General features: G+C 48.8%; 1 protein-coding gene across 3 annotated transcripts in view; it reads left to right on the forward strand.

Moving 5' to 3' along the window:
- ppargc1b (peroxisome proliferator-activated receptor gamma, coactivator 1 beta) overlaps window positions 1-13756 on the forward strand; it is an 83369-nt gene extending 69613 nt beyond the window's left edge. Inside the window, exons 5-13 of one of the 3 annotated variants that reach the window (XR_004020459.1) lie at window positions 1182-2229; window positions 2430-2475; window positions 6024-6088; window positions 6311-6941; window positions 7528-7588; window positions 7835-7953; window positions 8359-8486; window positions 9274-12279; window positions 12373-13756. Coding sequence is in view for 1 of the 3 variants with exons in the window: in XM_030738965.1 (XP_030594825.1) it covers window positions 1182-2229; window positions 2430-2475; window positions 6024-6088; window positions 6311-6941; window positions 7528-7588; window positions 7835-7953; window positions 8359-8486; window positions 9274-9365 (2190 nt within the window). In the remaining 2 variants the exon portion in view is untranslated. Of the gene's footprint in view, window positions 1-1181; window positions 2230-2429; window positions 2476-6023; window positions 6089-6310; window positions 6942-7527; window positions 7589-7834; window positions 7954-8358; window positions 8487-9273 lie in introns of all 3 variants that reach the window. The other 2 variants (XR_004020460.1, XM_030738965.1) reach the window with 2 other exon arrangements.
- The last annotated feature ends 5009 nt before the right edge of the window (window positions 13757-18765 follow it).

Genomic DNA, 18765 nt, shown 5'->3' on the forward strand with positions numbered 1-18765 from the left:
CTGATACGTTCTTCATTACTGCACATGGAAAAACTGCATTATTCATCATAATGTTGGAACAAAACATCTGGAAAGAAGTGATCAGACGTAAAAGGATCAGGCAGACACTCAGAAAAGAACAAACCTGCAGTTTTTCACTCTTCACAATCTTTTTTCATTAATGAGAACCAGCCATCAGTAATTATGTGTATGGGACCAATAACTACCAGATCCTTAAGAGTTCACTTGTTGCTGTCAAACGTGTCGTCTGCAGCTCTGTTTTCATTCAGGATGATGAAGGTGGGCCGTCCTCTTCATACAGTAACACAAGCAGGCACGCTTCATGGTAGGCATGGCAACAGCAGCATCACAAAGCGCTTCCTTTAAAAAGTCACTGTTGAACGTGCCTCAGAGCTCTGCAAAGAGGACAGAGGAGGCTGAATGACGGTTATTTTGTTGGCGCCTTGCTGCAGATGGAGGAGAGTCTAAGGAATCAGATTGTGCCATTATCCAGAAAAAAGCGCGTCTTAATTTGTGCCGGACGTTGTGGCTGTGAGAACGTGTTTATTTGGACTGAGAGGGGATGAATGAAAGCTCTGACTCTGGTCCTTCACCCTGGATGTTTACAGCATCACAGCCATCCAGGGAGCTGAGCAGTTTTTCAGGGTTCAGGTCCATAAAGAGAACAGCAGAGCACACAGAGCTGTGCAGCATCAGAAATCCCCTTCATATGTGGCTGATCTTAAGATCGTTAAGATGATGTCTGAATCTCACAACGTGCTGCTCAGGTGTCACTTGTGTCAGGACTGCAGACAGGTGTCAGAGTCAGACTCTTTCCTTTGGTTTGAATAAATACGTGCACGCTCACGTGCATGCAGGAGCATCCTAACTGATTTCAGGGTTATTCTTTTCTGCATAAATCCTGTGCTCTGACCCAGAGAATAGCGGCCCCCACCTCTAAAGAGACTAAGACCTCCACCCAGGCTCCATCCATTTCTCACAGCAGACTTTGTAACCCGTGCTTCAGCAAACTATCAACGGGTCGGCTTGTTTTCGACCCACTGAGCCTCGGTAGGCTGCGTTGGTCATTGTTAAGGTGAAGTTGCCCTGGCTGCTTTTTGCACGCTGTTAGCAGAGCACCCTGAATGTTTCTGTATGGAAAGCAGTTTGTGTTTTTACTGTTTGCTTGTCTCCATCTTCAGAGCGACATCCCTCAGGAGAGGAAGCCCCGAGTGATGCGTCCAGCTGGGCGTCTGTGCACCGAACTTCACCGCCACCTCACCACCACCCAGGACACGGAGGACACCGCGGCTCCTGACACAGAGGAAGACGAAGAGGAAGAAGAGGAAGAGGATAGTGAGTCAGAGGAGGAAGAGGAGGAAGAAGGGGAGGAGGAAGAGGAGGAGTCGTCCAGCAGTGAGGTGGAGGGTGCGGCAGTTGTTGCTGCTGTGCCTGCTGAGGCAGCCAAGCCCCAGTTCAGCTCAGAGAAAGAACTGCAGTCAGTGGTGGAGCTGATCACGTACATGCACACCTACTGCCTGCCCACACGCAAGCAGCAGGGCTGGGAGCGTAAGGACCGTGACCTGCCGAGGCCTCGGGCCCGACCCGAGACCTCCCGCCCGGCCGCCACAAACTCTCACAGCAGAGTTATACTTGTGCCCACTCTCGGGACGAGCGGGGGCTTGACCGGGTTGAGCAGTGGTGCCCCCAGGAGGCTCCCCTTTGCTAGGCGACGGGAGATGAAGGCCGACTCCCTTCTCCGCGAGCTCCTGCAGCAGAGCAGCTCTTTTGATGTGAGCAAGCCTTACAGACTGCACCGCCCACCCTACTCCCACAGCCCCAACAGAGCAGGAGAACCTGCTCCTTCTGCCACAGCTAAATCAGGCTCAGCCCAATCCCCCAGTTCCACCAACCCCAAACCAGAGCTTTGTAAGGACTCTTCCTCCCCTGAGAGGAGAAGCCACTCTGAGCCGCCACAAAGCCCGGAGGCGACTGCAGAAAACAGCGGCTCTTTCTCGGTTCGGCGCTCCAGACGCCTGGCTTCATTTCCAAGCCGCTTCGCCAAGAGGCTGCGGCCTGAGCGGGTGAGAGAAGGAGAGGCGAAGGAGGAGAAAAAGGAGGGACGAGCAGGGGTCAAACTGCCACCCGCTCGAGCGGGAGAAGAAACCACGGCGGAGATGCTGCCAGGAAAACTGACGCCTAGTAACGGCAGCGCTGCCACAGCTGAGCCAACCACACCCTGCTGCCACGGTACATGCCACTGATTCTTTTAGTTTCATGCATGAAGCAGTGCCCCCCTGTGTGACAGAAAGCCTGACTGCTGTTAAGACCTGAGTGTAATAGGATCTGAGCGTTAATACTGTCCTACATGCTAAAATGAATACACATGTTCTTGAACGCACCTTACAAGTATGTATGTGGCAGTAAGTGGATTTCTGTTGTGATTGCAGAAAAGCCAGCCTGCCTCTGTCTGCCTCTCAACCCAAAGTCTGCAGGGTGAGTATCCACTCTCAGGAAGCACCTGTTTGTTTCATCATGCAGGTGTAACTTTGTCCAGAATGCAGCAGAACTGCAGTTAATGTAAAGCTGCGCTCCTTTTATGTGGAATATGTTAGTTTACTATATTTACTGATGTCTGTGGGCCAGTCAGTCAGAGCTGCTGTTCCACAGTGAGCAGTGAACACTGTGTATGTATGAGAGCTGAGCAGGAGGCAGGCTATAATCATCTAAAGCCTGTAAACACGCAAATTACTGGAAACCCTAAAAATCTGCCTCTGTTGATTTGATCCTATTTGTTTCATCGTCCTAATTATGTCTAATCTAACGGGTCATAATCTCAGAGTTTGTCTTGGACCGGGCTGTCGGTGGGTGGCAAACTAAATTGAAAGCACACTTGATGTAAACGTGCAGAGAGGTTTTAATGTAAAAGTATCCTGACCCAGCTTCGTTGGCTGGGCTCACTTCAACATTAAAGACACCTGTTCATCCATCATCAGGTGATCATCCACTCGCATTACCAGCCTCTTTCCCACCAACAGGGTGCCGGAGCCTGTGCCGTAATTTGAACCGTTAGGCGGGTTTTTCACCGCCGAAACACTCGGTGCTCGGCCGAAAAACAGGTTCAATTCCGGCCTCGCAAACTAGCTGGTCTGGAACCAGGAACCCGTGCCGAAAGCGGCAGAAGGCCGTGACTCTGCCGTCTCAACATCCAGTTTTCTACCATATTACATGTGTATTACAGGAGAAAAGAGAAGCGATTTTCACAGCTGTGAATTAGGTTGGGCTCTAAGGCTGAACTTGCTGCTTTGTTCATATCACAGATAAAAGGACACAAAGTGCGTACTTGTCGTCTTGCTCTAATCTGTCTGTGTTTCCCTCTGTGCTGCACACAGATGCTGCAGTAGTTTGGTTTGGACCCTAAAACGTATTTGCAGCACAGAAAGGAGAGCGTGTTCTCCCACGTTTGTGCGCTTCAGCTTCGTGTCCAGACGAGGACCCGCCCACACTCATACGTAAAGGAGCAGTTCACAGAAACGCGGTGGGAACGCGGGCCCGTTCTTAAGCGTTTCACCGGTTCATTGGGAACAGCACGAGCACTGGCACGCGAACCGGCTCCTTGGCGGTGGGAAAGTAGTGTGTCTGGGGCCGGGAAGAACCCTCACAGCACCAACATGCAGCCTAGCAGGCTGAGGCTGGAACCTCTCTGACCTGTGACCTAATAATAATAATAATAATAATAATAATAATAATAATAGTAATAAAATTCAGGAAACATGAAAAAACAAGTATCCTTAATGTATAAAAAATTTATGATGGACGAGGCAAATGACACTCAGCATATTAAACAACAATGGGAGATGGAATTGAATATCACTTTAGAGGGGGAATTATGGGAGGACATCTGTACTGGCTGCCACAAGGGAATTGGGAGTCAGTACTGGAGAGAATTTGATTGGAAGTGTAAAATAAGATTTTTTTCAAACTCCACTCAAAAGCTCTCTCTCAAAGAGCAGTGTAATGGGCTCGACACACGGGGAGCGACAAACGACAGCGACGAATGGGTCGCATCGCCACTGGGGTGAAACCGAACACACGGGACGCGATAGCGACGGCAGCTTTGCGAATCGCGCTCTTACGTCACTCGTCTCCAAGAAATGTGATTGGTTATGAAACTGGAGGGATTTAGACATTTTCAAAGCAGTCCATGTCAGACACGGCAATAAAGATGAGGAGTCTGAAGATTTTATTGGAACTGACAGAAATCTTGCTGTTAAGTCTCCTCTACAAAAGAAAAAGACAACCTTGGGTTCATCCTATATTAGCACAAAAGTCCTCTCTATCCGTCTGTTTAACGTTAGTCTTGCACCAACACGTTCTCATATGGCTGCCTTTTATGTTTAACTCGATAATCACTGCGTGAAGTGTCATATAATATAGGAAAGTCAAACACAGCTAAAACGATGCTTTCCTTCCTGCTGAAAGTGATTGCAGACTGCAGTGTGTAGCATACTCTTCGCTCATTGGTCAGTCAATGAAACTCTTGCTGATTGGTTTAGTGCCACGCGACAGCGACAAAAGTAGAACATTTTCCAACTTTGTTGTGTCGCGTCGCCTGGTCGCGTGTGCACGTCTACGTGTACGAGCTTGAAATTTCACATGCACGAATGTCGCCGGTCGCTTAGCTGGAGGAGGGCAAGCGATTGTCGCCTCATCGCACAAGCTCCATAGGAAATGAATGGAGAGCGAGCGACGTCGCTCCCCGTGTGTCGAGCCCCTAAGTGATAAATGTTGGAGGGGATGTGGCCAAGCAGGCGATCAGACCCACATATTCTGGGACTGTCCTCAGATACAACCTTTTTGGAAAATTTTAAAGAGGTACTGGAGAGAATACTAAAATTAAACATCCCTTTTGACCCTGTAACTTTCATACTTCTCTGATCACTTCACACATGACCAAAGAACTTTGCTACATATCCTTCTAATGACAGCTAGGAAGATGATTACAACGAACTGGATGAAGCCCGACCCACCAAATATGCATCACTGGACACAGAAAATTAAGCATGTATATATAATGGAAAGACTGACTGCCCAACTACAATTGAAAGCTCAGAGCTTTGAAAGACTGTGGAAGCGTATTGTGACTTTTCTTAATTAAGGTGCTTATTTCTCTGACCTGCCTCTCTGTCTATTGTGTTGGGGTAACTGTCCTACCCTACACTGTATGATGGTAAATGGAAATTTGGGATTCAGTGTACGGATAATGATGTGAAGCCCCAATTTCAGTCTCAGGATAACAATGTTTGTATGTAAATTGCCTATGTTTGGTTGGCAATAAAGTTAAAAACAAAAATAATAGTAATAATAATAAGCAGTAAGGGAGGAAAATTCAGGATAACACGATGTCCATGAAAGCAGAGCCCGGCCTTTTCTGGTGCATATCGGTGTGCACGGTTCTGGTGTTGTTTTCAGGTGAAAAGCTGAATTTGGCTCTGGTTTATTTCTTGTGATAATCCCTGATGAATCAGGACCCAGGGAGACTTATCAGAATTTAATCTGTGCCAGACAGAGTGCCCGCACTGCTCTCACTTTTCCAAATTAACCTCCCACCAATCCGACCCTGGAACCTCTCCATCCACTCACAGAGCCGTGTGATCTTCCTGTCCACGACCCTGGTGTCTGTCCATCTTCTAACTGAATCTGTCTCCTGAAAAAAGTAGATTTTTATGCTTCTCCTTGCTGTGGAGAGTAAGTAACATCCCGCCTGAAGCCAATCCACTCGGCACAGCTCCTGCCTTTCATGGCAGCTGCAGAAACAGAACGAGACAGCCAGAAATAGCAGAGGAAGAACAGAGGCGAGGACAGCGGAGTACATATGGCTGCTGTGATAAGAAATGAGGAGAGCCGCGAAATGCCAGAAGAATTTACAGAGAGAAACAATTCATGAAAGTTCAGCTTCAGCCGAGAGCTTTTTCAGGCTGTTAGAGGATTCATGATGAATTATTGAAACATGACACAGCACTCTGTACCTTCTTCCTCTGCAGAGACGTCCAGTACAGCTCCAAGCCGTTTGAGCCGGCGCTCAGTGTGGATCTGTGTGGAACGGCAGGTAAACCGAGCTCCTTGTTTCTTCATTATAAGTGCTGCAGAAAGAGTCATCATGTTACACGCTGTTAGATGAGAGGATCAGTGTACTCACATATTTGCATACAGTCAGTGTGAAGCTTTAAGCAGCAGCCTGTCCTCTGAGGGAACAGCTGCTCCGGCTTCATCCAGTGCTAACAACACTCATCACAGCTCGTGTACTTTTACCTCTCACCTCCCCACTCAGGCCTCACCCCTCCCACTACCCCGCCTCACAAGTCTGTGGAAGATGAGCTCTTCAAGCCAGCAGATGGAGGAAAAGGTGGGGGGGGAGTAGGTGGCAGCAGCGGTGGCGATGGTGGAGGCGAGTCTGTCCACCTGGCTTCAAACGGCAGCGTCGCCACAAAGGGCTCGTCCTGGGCGAGCCGAGCTCACCACCAGCGGAAGCTGCCGGAGCAGACGGAGCTGTACGCCCAGCTGAGACGCATGGGCCAAGCCGGGGACGGCGACGCCCGCTGCAGCTTCGGTGACCACGACTACTGTCTGCTGAGCCTCGGCGAGAGCCGCAAGCGCAGCGCTGCCATTCTTGGAGCCATGTTGCAGGGACAAGGAGGGAGTGATGGAGTTAGCGCCGTAGCTCCCAAAGGAGCCGATGATCAGGAAGGGAAGGAGAACGAGGAGAGGCCGCCGACTTCAGAGGCTGCAGAAACACAGGAGCAGCACACGCCGGTGGGGGGTTCTTCATCATCAGACTGCCAGTCAGCAGCTGCCACGCCACCAGCTTCTGAAGAAGAGGCCGAGTGCTCGTCGGCATCTCGCTCCCCCTCACCCATCCCCCACCTGTGTCCCGACTCCCCCTCCAGCAAGACAGACTCCAGGTAAGACGGAGAGTCAGCGACCGCGGGGGCAGGCAGAGAGGTGAGAAGATGGTCGAGGATAATTAAATATAGAGGGAACATTTAGAGAAAGGCAAGAACATGTCAGAGGCCTTCAGATAAAGGAGGAAGATTAGTTGTCTCCCACATCCAGCTGCATTCTGCAGCTAACAAGATGCAAAATTTGAATGAGTATAGACATCGTGATGAAACACTCCTGGCTTTAAATGCACAGCAGAATCGATTGTGTTACCCAGCTCAGCCTCTGGGGTAAAGTTGTGGACTGTGGAGGGATGAAGTCAGAGCCGTGAGGGGTCTCTGTCAGCTGAGTGTGCAGGTAGAAGCAGCCTTAAAGCTGAAACAGTCCCTGATCTCTGAAGCAGCACAGCTGACTTTGATCGTGTCACACAGGAAAAGGTCAGCGGTCATTATTTCTGGAACGAGCGGCAGAGAAAATGTTAGAGAAGCAGACAGACTGCAGCTCACCTGTTTCCTCATGTCTGACATTTTCACCTTGTGTCCATCCTTATCTCACTCACTATCCTCCTCTCCCACCTCCCCGCTCCCTTCCTTCCTCATCCTCCTTTAGTGAGAACTCGGAGATTTGTCCTGACGACAAGCAGAGGAACAAAGCCAATCTGTCTGACGAGGTATGTTCTGAAACTTTAAGTTTCAAACTTCATCAGGACCCCACGATCCCAGCCCCGCCCACTGAACACACACCTTTATCTGTAAACAGCCCGACACGACGTACACAGATTAACACAGTCTTCCTGAGCTGAATTCCACGCAGGGCTGAGGGAGCAGCTCAGCCTCTCTGTGCTTTAGTTTTCACGTCTTTCAGAATTCTGTATTGTCCTTTGTCCTGACTGTTGCCATGGTTTCCCTGTTGCCAGGACAACTGCCAGGTGTTTTACATCCACAACCTGCCGAGCAGCGTGACCCAGAACATGCTGAGGAAACGCTTCCAGGTTTTCGGCAAAGCGGAGGACTGCAAAGTCATCATCTGCAACGAGTAAGTGTGGGATGGGGGAGGAGACCGAGGAGCTGATACGGAGCATCGTGCTGTGAGTGTGAGGCGGTGTGTGTGTTACCTCAGACCCCTCTCATCACTGTCCTCCACCAAGACCCAGCCTCAGACTGGGGGTGTGTCCCTGGGCTTTGACCTGTTAGCAGCCACCAGGGTCACTCACAGAGGACAAATGTCCCCAAGAGGGCTCATTAAATATGACTTTAAAAAGTTAATAAGGGTGCGCTCCTTTTGCTGCAGACAGAGCCAAACATATGGTAATGTTCATGTGAGTCCTTTAACCGTGGAGCACTCCGGGCAGGAAGTAAGGAGGAGCATCCCGGATGTGACTGATGCAGCTTTCTGTGTTATTCCATCAGTAACCTAACGCGTCTGTCTGTGGGCCTGCAGGGAGCGCTGCGGGGTGATCAAGATCCGCTCGTCAGGAGTTCAGAAGCACTGGAGAGAACGGGAACCTGGGTTCCAGAACGGACCTGCAGGCCCCAGGAGGCTGACCAGGAAACGCTACATAGACCTCGGTAACGAGCGCACACACCAGCACACACGGACTCACACACACACAGACTCACATACAGACACACACACACGCACAGACACACACACACACATACACACACACACTGGCACACACAGACACACACACACACATACACACACACACCGGCACACAGACACACACACACCGGCACACACAGACTCACACACACACACACACAGACTCACACACACACACACACACACACAGACTCACACACACACACACACAGACTCACAGACACACACACAGACACACACACACACACAGACTCACACACACACGCACAGACTCACACAGACTCACACACACACACACACACAGACTCACACACACACACACCGGCACACACAGACTCACACACACACAGACTCACACACAGACTCAATCACACACACACACTCTCACACAAACACGGTGATGGTGGTCAGCGCTGTGATCCTGACCTCACACATGAATGTTTCTGGATTAAATCCGGATCCTTCGGTGCTCCAAACAGGCTCAAATCATTTAGATTCGGAGGTCAGACAGCCTCAGGTTACTGAAGGATGCTGGAAGTGAAGCAGCTGCTGAGCCATCTTCGTCTCACAGCGAGTGGTGACAGATGGCTGTTTGGATAAAGCAGCCTGACTTAAAGTTTATGCTAATGAGTGTAAAAGCACAGCCCCGGCTGAGAGGGTGGGGCTCTGTGGGGCCGGTGAGAGCGAGTAAGAAGAATCTGCAGGTGAGCGTGAACCAGGTGAAACCTGACTTCTCTCTGTGTGTTTCAGACGAGGCGGGTCCAGGCCCTGTCAAGAGCAAGTATGATGCAATGGACTTTGACACTTTGCTGAAGGAGGCCCAGAAGTCCCTGCACCGCTGACAGAGGAGCGCCACTGACTGGCCAGCCTTAGTAAACAGCCCTCTGCTCTCAGACAGACCTCTCAGTACCTCCATGCAAGACAACCTCGTGAAATGTTTACATTTTTACCATTGGAATAACAATAAGGACCTTGTTTTTGAAGTTTCTTTCACCGGAGGATACTGCTCAGAAACGAGGTGGGCCTGTGGAGGGGCGCAGAGCCTTTAAACAGCGACGGCACCGCAGACATTCGGTTCTCTGTTGAGCAGCGGCACCAGCCGAGCTGCTTTCCCCTCTGTGCCGGGGAATCATCGCCCGCCGTGGAAGAGCGGGCGTGACGGACCCGGAGCAGATCCTTGCTATCCCCGCGTCGCGTTGGTCGTCTTGGTGTGTGTTCCTGCGTGTGCGTGTTCTTCGTTCTGTTTGTTTTGTAAAAAAAGGAAAAAAGGAAAGCGGGCCTCCAAGCTGCGTTTGCTTGTGCGGTCGTATAACCAGAAAAAAGAACCCTGCTTTGTTTTAGCGAAAAATTGTGGCTGTTATCAATTTTAAAGTTATTGTGTGTGTGTTATGGACAAAGAATATAACAAAACATTAAACGTAATCATTTTATGACTGAAAAAGTTTACAAATCTAATATGAAGAAAAAAAGTTTGTTTTTCCTTTTTTGTAATTGTAGTGCTTCCTTGATTTGATCTATGCACTGTACGGAGGTAAATGTCTCTGCTGTCCTTCACTCTGCCCCTGCCATGCCGACTCCTCCGGCTGCTGCTGCTGTGCTGCTGCTGGCTGCTGCAGGCTGCCTCATTGCTGCTTCACACTTCCAGGCTTCACAGATTTGGGAAAAGTGTTCCCAAGCTGTTTGAACTCCGACAGGAAAAGTTAGAGGAACCGTGCTCGGCTCAAATGTGAATGCGTAAATGAGCAACAGTGAGATATTAATTGCTACCTATGACCTGGGTTTGAGTGCAGCTAAAATCCAGGTGTAGTGTGTGGGAAATGTGGGATTTGAGCTGGGATTGGTTGCAGACAGGTTATCCATGGACAGATACCAAAACTAACGGTTCGGCCTGTATCTAATGAGCCACAATCGGAACCAGGACACACTTTTCCCACATCTAGAGTCTTCCTGTGTCTTTGATGGGGTCCTACTGAAGCCCATCTACCCCCCAACATCACAGCCAATGCAGCAGTTACTGTTTACACCTGGACTGCAGCAAGCTCGATGAAAACGGGGAAACAGAGATCCGCGGGCGCTTTTCCATCGTACTCGGTATGAATCCGTCACGTCGGCACTTTGTCCAGAGCGTCCGTCCGATATTCATTGCACTGAGCTCATCGGCCATCGTAGGTTTAGTGTTACAGTGGAAGACAGCCGTAATCCACCCGCAGCAGCACGTAGAAGGTCTACATGGAATGTATCAAGAACCTGAATGTAATCATCGAGTTTGCCCAAAGATTGTGGAGCTTTCTGGTGCTTTCAAAGGTACGCTTGCTAGACTGTAGGAGACAGGTTCTGGCTTGAAGAGCAGTCTGATTACATTCCTGGAGCAGCCAGTAGCAGCATGCCGTGAAAAGGGAGAGAGCCTCCAAAGCTGCCAGTCTGGCGGCACCAAACCGCCACTAATGATACAGCCAGGGAAAAAGCAAGGGACCGAGGAAAAGGAAGGAAAAGAGCAATCGGTCGAGAATCTGATGTCTCGTCTGGGAGGTACTGTATCAGATGAGCATCTCTACCTCACATCCACCCATCCCCACCCCGTCTTTGTATCGTCCTCGATGTACTGGATGCTCTCCCCCTCTTTTCCTCTCAGTGTTCTCTGTGTGAGGCTTTTCTGTACAGTCATGGCTGGGTCTGGCGTTTCATTGTTTTATACTGCGACTCCTACCACTAAGCCCTTGTGGGGGGATCTCTGTCTCTGTATCCTTCGCTTGCGTCTTGGCGGTCTTCGGCGCGTCTGTTTCTCGGAGTTTCGACCGTGTGTCCTTGTGTAACTGAGTGTTTAGTCTTTGTCTCGTGTTTGAGTTGGACACTACTGACGCTTGTGGCTCAGCGGGGGGGTTGAACAGCGCTGAGGTGGTTGGCTGGTCCTCGGGTGCGATCGGTGGGAAAGATTCCCGATCTTTCCCCCGCGCGTGTCTTCAGGGATGCAGCGTTCCTCCTGATGTCCTGCTCTTCCTCTGCTCGTGTAGGAATTTGAATAAAATCCAGCCCGACTCTCTCTTCTGTCTCTTTGTGGATTTAAGGCCTTACTTCCAGGTCTTTCCCAAACTCTTCCCATTTTTTAACAGAAAATCCCTCTTTCCCCGTCATCTTTCCCCAGCTAATCTACTCCTTGGTAACACACAAAAAATTGAATGTTTACATCACTTTATTCTCGTTTGACTTTATTAGGAACGCACACTAAGTACAAACGCGCCTTATTCAGTGTTTCAGAGTAAAGTGGGAGGCTCACTGATGCTGATGGAGGGAACAGCTGAATGAGGATTTGTGCTTAGTATGTAAACTACTAAAAAGTGAGAGAATGTGCTGGTTTACATATTAAAAAGAAACTATATGAATATATAATGTGTATATAGCACTATGCCTCATCGTAAACATAAAATGTATTGTGTGTTTTTTAAAGGTGGTGGGTCACAGGTGATCGTGGGTTCCTTCAGTGGGCTGGTGTTTGGGTTCAGGGGGACACGAAGGGGAACGTCCCAAACTAGTGTAGGAACGAGGAACCTTTAGACTGCCGCACGAGCACCTTCCATTTCTTTGCTGTTTATAAAATGATTACTTTTTTCTGATTTCGTAAAAAGCAATTTAAGATGCAATACATAATAATCTTCTAATTACAGCCTTTGTGAAACGCAGAGGGGATGGCGTGTGTGGGTGCTGGTTGGACTGTGATGTAGACTGCAGGAAGAACGTGGTGGTCCTCTCAGAGCTGTAGTAATATATTCTTGCACAATTAACATCCCAAATCATGAAATAGCTTCACAATGTTTCCTTTCCAATGAAAGAGTTTCTTTCCACATGTCACAGCAACAGTTGGTCCACGTGGGAAGGCTGTGAGAGCAAAGCTGTGGCCGGTTTGACCCCGTTAAACACCTTCAGACTCGTTGGCTCTGTAGAAATCCTGCTGTCTCGGAGGCGGAGGAGGAAGTGGCAGCAGGTGTGAGGGTTCCTGCCGCGGTACCTGTGAGGGCGCGTCAGCTACGACCCCGTTTCCATACGGCAAGCCTTAAAAATCAGTGTGGGGGGGACAAAGCTACCACTAGCTTTTCTTATTACTGTCGAACCTCCTTTCCAATCCAATGTGGTTTATTATGAAATAATTACTGACGTAATTAAAACTTTTTCAATAGCCATATTATTAAAAAGTATATACATATATATGAATATATATTTGTGTGTTTGTGTAGATATCTAGATGATTATATACTTTCTTATAGAAAACTTTGATGTTGATCATTCTCCTCAGTGTTTGAGAACACATTCAGCATATAATACTGTCTGTCTGGTCTAGGTCCTAGGTCAGTGGACAACCAATCCAAATAATAATAAAAAATAAAAACCTTCCAAAGGGAACGACCCTCATCACGATGCAATACCTTTCTTTCCACTCTTCATTTCAGACGAATGGAAAACGATATGATTGGCGGGTTGACCAAAAAAAAAAGAAACGCTTCAGTGATAAAGCGCTCGTGGAGATTTTGTACATGTGGCCCATCAAACCTGGTTTCTTTAAACTAGCCCCTCCCAGGTCAGAGACCTTTGACCTGTCCGTGTCACCTTTTACCGTCGATACGAAAAACCCAGCGGTCCAGTGGGGACGGTCACGCGGGGACCGTACTCGGTCCTAATCTGCTAAATGTGAGTCGTGTTTCTCTGGAGGAAGAAAATCTTTGAAAAAAGGGCATACGGTGTTTGTTTTCATTACTATTGATTTCATGTCTATTTACATTAATGACTATCAGATTCACAAATGATTATTTTTTCTTTTTTAACTTAGTTTTTGGTAAAACAAAAAGGTAAATACTGCTAGTGAGATTTTATATTTTTACATATGTTGGTTTTATTTTGCGTTTCTTTTTTATTTATATGCCACTTAGTTTGGACGTCTTTAAATGGAGTTTTTCTCTCTTTTTTGTGTGAATTCATATGCGTTGAGAATGTGGAGACAAAGGCATTTCAGTATTTTTGAATTGTTAAAATCTAGTTTCATAGAAGCGGAGTATCTGATGTTATAAATTATATTTTAATTCATGTAAATAGTTTAAAGTGGAAGGTTGTGGCTTCCTTTTAAACTGAATACATTTCTCTTCAGAGATTGTTTACATTATGAGACTGTAGAGATGTGCTCCTCATATGCTGTATAAAGTACATATATTCATTGATTTGCCTCCAAAAATAAAAAACTACTGAACAAACATCCTTTCAGAGTGCGTGCTGATTTCTGGGCGGCGGCGCCGTGACTCCGCCCCCTGCTCCGGTGCACACAGAACAGCCGGTCAGTGTTCAGGTGATGACTTTGGTTTCTCTAAGAAGATCAAATTGAGTCTGTAGATGTTAGCATGTTCTCAGAGTGGAGGGAAGCTGCTTTGGCTGGGGACCATTTTCAGAATAATGCACAGCTGACCTCCTGTGAAGGGGATCACATAAATCCTCAGCAGTTCTGGATGTTTCTCAGTGTGACTGACGGTAAACTGTGGATGCAGCGGATGACTTCCTCTCAAACATGGCAGCTCCTGACACACACACGCACCAACAACATGGCAGCAGCAGCTAAAATGCTCATTTTGAGGCTTTAAAATGTCCAAGACCAGCGGGCGACGTCAGGGTGGCTACAAAGGTTGAACTCTGGTTTCTTTGTGGGTCTGAAGGTGAGGCACATGCTGAGTGATGATGGTGTGTGGCCGTACAGTGAAACCTGCTGTACGCTGCTTCTCACCACATTTCAGGTCGTTTCCTCCGGATGTTACAGCAGAGCTCCGGGCTGACGGTCTGACTCTGGGAACGTGTTGGTGGGAATCAACCCTGTGAATGTAGAGAAAAAACAAAGTTGTGAGCACGCTCCTGCCACAGTCCCGACCTGATGTACCTTCTTCAGCCTCACACACACGAGGACACTCCCTCTTTCCAGCCTTCCCCTGGTTAAACAGCACCCTATTAACAGGCCGCTGGCAATTTTCCGCCTGGCTGGACTGTGATTCACATCCCACTGAGTGCACTGATGATGTCTGTGCACAGGGCATCACTACACCAGCACTGCTGCTCCCTGCTCTCCTGCAGTTCCCACACCAGCAAAAGCACGAAGGAACATTTATGTTTATGGACAAAGAGGAAACATGTCAGGCATGATATCAATTACACTGATCCTGATGTGTGGAGGGGGGGCCCTTGGAGGTGAAAATGGAAGGACTAATAATAGAGTGGCTTGCAAAAGTATTCATACCCCTTGAACTTTTCCATATTTTGTCACATTACATCCACAAACATAAATATATTTCACTGGAATTTAATGTGAAGGACCAACACAAAGTGGTTACAATTGTGAAGTGAAAGAAAATTATACATGATCCAAAACATTTTTTACAAATAAAAAACTGAAAAGTGTGGTGTGCAAAAGTATTGAGCCCCCTTTTCTCTGAGTGCAGCCAATTGCATTCAGAAGTTGCCTGATGACTGCTAATGACTAAAAAGAGTCCACCTGTGTGTAATCTAATCTCAGTACAAATACAGCTGCTCTGTGACGGCCTCAGAGGTTGGTTAAGAGAATATTGGGGAGTAAACAGCATCATGAAGTCCAAAGAACACAGCAGACAGGTCAGGAAGAAGGTTGTGGAGAAGTTTAAAGCAGGCTTAGGCTATAAAAGGATTTCCCAAGCTTTGAACATCTCACGGAGCACTGTTCAATCCATTATCCGGAAATGGAAAGAGTACGGCACAACTGTAAACCTACCAAGACAAGGCCGTCCACCTAAACTTACAGGCCCAACAAGGAGAGCCCTGATCAGAGATGCAGCCAAGAGGCCCACGGTGACTCTGGACCAAATGCAGAGATCCACAGCTCAGGTGGGCGAATCTGTCCACAGGACAACTATTAGTCGTGCACTGCACAAATGTGGTCTTTATGGAAGAGTGGCAAGAAGAAAGCCATTGTTAAAAGAAAACCATAAAAAGTCCCGTTTGCAGTTTGCCAGAAGCCATGTTGGAGACACAGCAAACATGTGGAACAAGGTGCTTTGGTCAGATGAGCACCTTTTGGTTTTGCTTTTGGTCAGTAATTCAAGATGGCGGCGCTCACAGACGCAGCGGCTCACGGCTCTTCCTTTCGGTGCTCTTTTTTTGTACTTTTTGTATTTCATATTTGTTAGTTTTGGTGCATTTGTCTCTGCAAACAACTGCTACACACGCCAGGATCTTGTGGACATTGGCTACCGGCACAAGATATCAGTATCGAGTGATTTTCACTATACTCATAACATCCCAGACGCTATAGCGAGACCGCCGGGTGCTCCGTGGATTGTTATCGGGTCTGGAAGGCGCCGCCGACGGCGGAGGGAGAGGTGGCAGAAGCGGGGCTGCAGGTCCGGCTCTATGCTGAAGCTGAAATGCCAACCACACAGGCCTCCTCTGCCGAGCCTGTATCTCTCCAACGCCAGGTCCATGGTAAATAAAACGGACAACCTAGAGTTAGAGCTGGCTGGAAATCGCTATGTTCGTGACTGCTGTGTAATGATTATCACCGAGACCTGGCTAAACCCCCACATTCCCGATGCTAGCGTGCAGCTAGTAGGCCGCACTCTGCTACGCGGAGATCGGACCAAGGACTCCGGTAAGAGCAGGGGAGGGGGTCTCTGTATTTACGTGCATGAGGACTGGTGTAACAACGGAACAATCATAGACAAACATTGTTCCCCAGACCTCGAGTACATGTCTGTAAGATGTCGGCCCTTTTTTCTACCCAGAGAGCTAACAGTAGTGATCGTCACAGCTGTGTATATAGCTCCCGATGCTAACGTTAGCATGGCGCTCTCTCTCCTGCTGAACGCCATTAACGAACAGCAGCGGGTCCACCCCGACGGTGTTCTTATTATCGCGGGAGACTTTAACAAGGCCAACTTAAAGACTGTACTCCCGAAATTCCACCAACATGTCAAATGTTCCACAAGAGGGGAGAACACTCTTGACCATGTTTACTCCAACATTAAGCACGCTTACAGAGCCAAACCCCTCCCCCACCTCGGCCAGTCCGACCACCTTTCCCTGCTGCTCACCCCAGCATACACCCCCCTCAGACGGAGAGCCAGGCCTACTGTAAAAACCATTACAACCTGGCCTGAAAACGCACTCTCCGACCTACAGGACTGCTTTGCATACACAGACTGGGACTTATTCGAACACGAGGACCTAGAAACATTCACAGGGACGGTACTGGACTACATTAAGTTCTGTATCGGAAATGTGACTGTTAGCAAAAACATCCGGGTTTTCCCTAACCAGAAACCCTGGATGAACAGCCAGGTCCGTTCACTCCTCAAAACCCGTGATGCTGCCTTCAGGTCAGGCGACAGAGCTCTGTACAGTGCTGCTCGAGCTGACCTGAAAAGAGGAATTAAAAAAGCCAAAACGGACTACAGGAGGAGAATAGAGTCCCATCTGTCCAGCAATAACACACGGGAGGTGTGGCAGGGCATTCAGAACATCACAAACTTCAGAGGCTGTGATGTGACTGCAGGAGACCTGAGTGTGTCACTAGCAGAGGAACTTAACTGTTTCTTTGCTCGCTTTGAGATGCCTCAGGACCACCCATCTGCTCCAGTCCTGCCCCCCCCACCAGGCTGCACCCCACTCACCGTCCAGGAGCATGAGGTACGGCGCGTGCTCCTGGCAGTGAACCCCAGGAAGGCTGCCGGACCAGACGGAGTACCTGGCAAGGTGATCAGAGCGTGTGCCCACCAGCTCACCCTGATTCTCACCAGGATTTTCAACCTCTCCCTGGCCCAAGCAGTCATCCCCCCCTGCCTAAAAACAGCCACAATCATCCCCGTGCCCAAAAGGTCATCTGTCACCAGCCTAAATGATTACCGCCCTGTGGCCCTCACACCGGTAATCATGAAGTGCTTTGAGAGGCTGGTTCTCCAGCACATCAAAGACCATCTGCCCCCCACTTTCGACACCCATCAGTTTGCATATCGTGCAAACAGATCCACAGAGGACGCCATCGCTGTAGCTCTCCACTCTGTGTTGAGCCACTTGGAGCAGCAGCAGAGCTCTTTCTGGATTACAGCTCAGCGTTCAACACAATCATCCCGGACATTCTCACCACCAAACTGCACACCCTGGGCCTCCCCCCTCTCACATGTTCCTGGATCAAGGACTTCTTAACCAACCGGCCCCAGACTGTGAGACTTGGCCCCCATCTCTCCTCCACCCGCACACTGAGCACTGGCTCCCCACAGGGCTGTGTGCTGAGCCCCCTCCTGTACTGCCTCTACACCCATGACTGCAGTCCGGCCCACAATTACAACCTCATCGTCAAATTTGCTGACGACACCACAGTGGTCGGACTCATCTCAAAGGGAGATGAGGCAGCTTACAGAGAGGAGGTCCTGAAGCTGACAGCCTGGTGTTCAGAGAACAACCTGGTACTGAACACCATGAAAACCAAAGAGATCATCATTGACTTCAGGAAGCACAGGACTGACCCAGCCCCCCCTCTACATCAACGGCGAGCGTGTGGAGAGGGTCCACACCTTCAGGTTTCTCGGTGTCCTCATCTCTGCTGATCTCTCTTGGTCAGATAACATCACAGCTGTTATCAAGAAGGCTCAGCAGCGACTTCACTTCCTGAGGGTCCTCAGGAAGAACAACTTGGACTCAAACCTGCTGCTGACCTTCTACCGCTCATCCATTGAGAGCCTGCTGACGTACTGTATCACAGTATGGTACGGCAGCTGCACTGAGGCAGACAGGGTCAGGCTTCAGAGGGTAGTCAAGACAGCACAAAGAATCGTTGGCTGCCCTCTCCCCTCCCTGATGAACATCTACACCTCCCGCTGCATCAGCAGAGCCAGGAACATCATCAAGGACAGCTCACACCCTGGCTTTGACCTGTTTGACCTGCTGCCCTCTGGCAGGAGCTACAGGAGCATCAAAGCCAGAACAAACAGACTCAGGAACAGTTTCTTCACCAGAGCAATCACCACCCTGAACTCACACACTCACCCACTGTAACTGTGCAACACCCACATCTCTGTGCAATATTATATTATTCATACTGAACAATATCTGACATTCCTATATTGTGTAATATCCAGTATTCATTCACTAGTGCAATATTCATTCACCAAGTGCAATATTCATCATCTTCATTATTATATGTATACACGCATTTACTTTCTTACAATGTACAGATGCACCAATGTAGGT

The sequence above is a fragment of the Archocentrus centrarchus genome, chromosome 10, assembly GCF_007364275.1.
Source record: "Archocentrus centrarchus isolate MPI-CPG fArcCen1 chromosome 10, fArcCen1, whole genome shotgun sequence".
Lineage (NCBI taxonomy): Eukaryota > Metazoa > Chordata > Actinopteri > Cichliformes > Cichlidae > Archocentrus > Archocentrus centrarchus.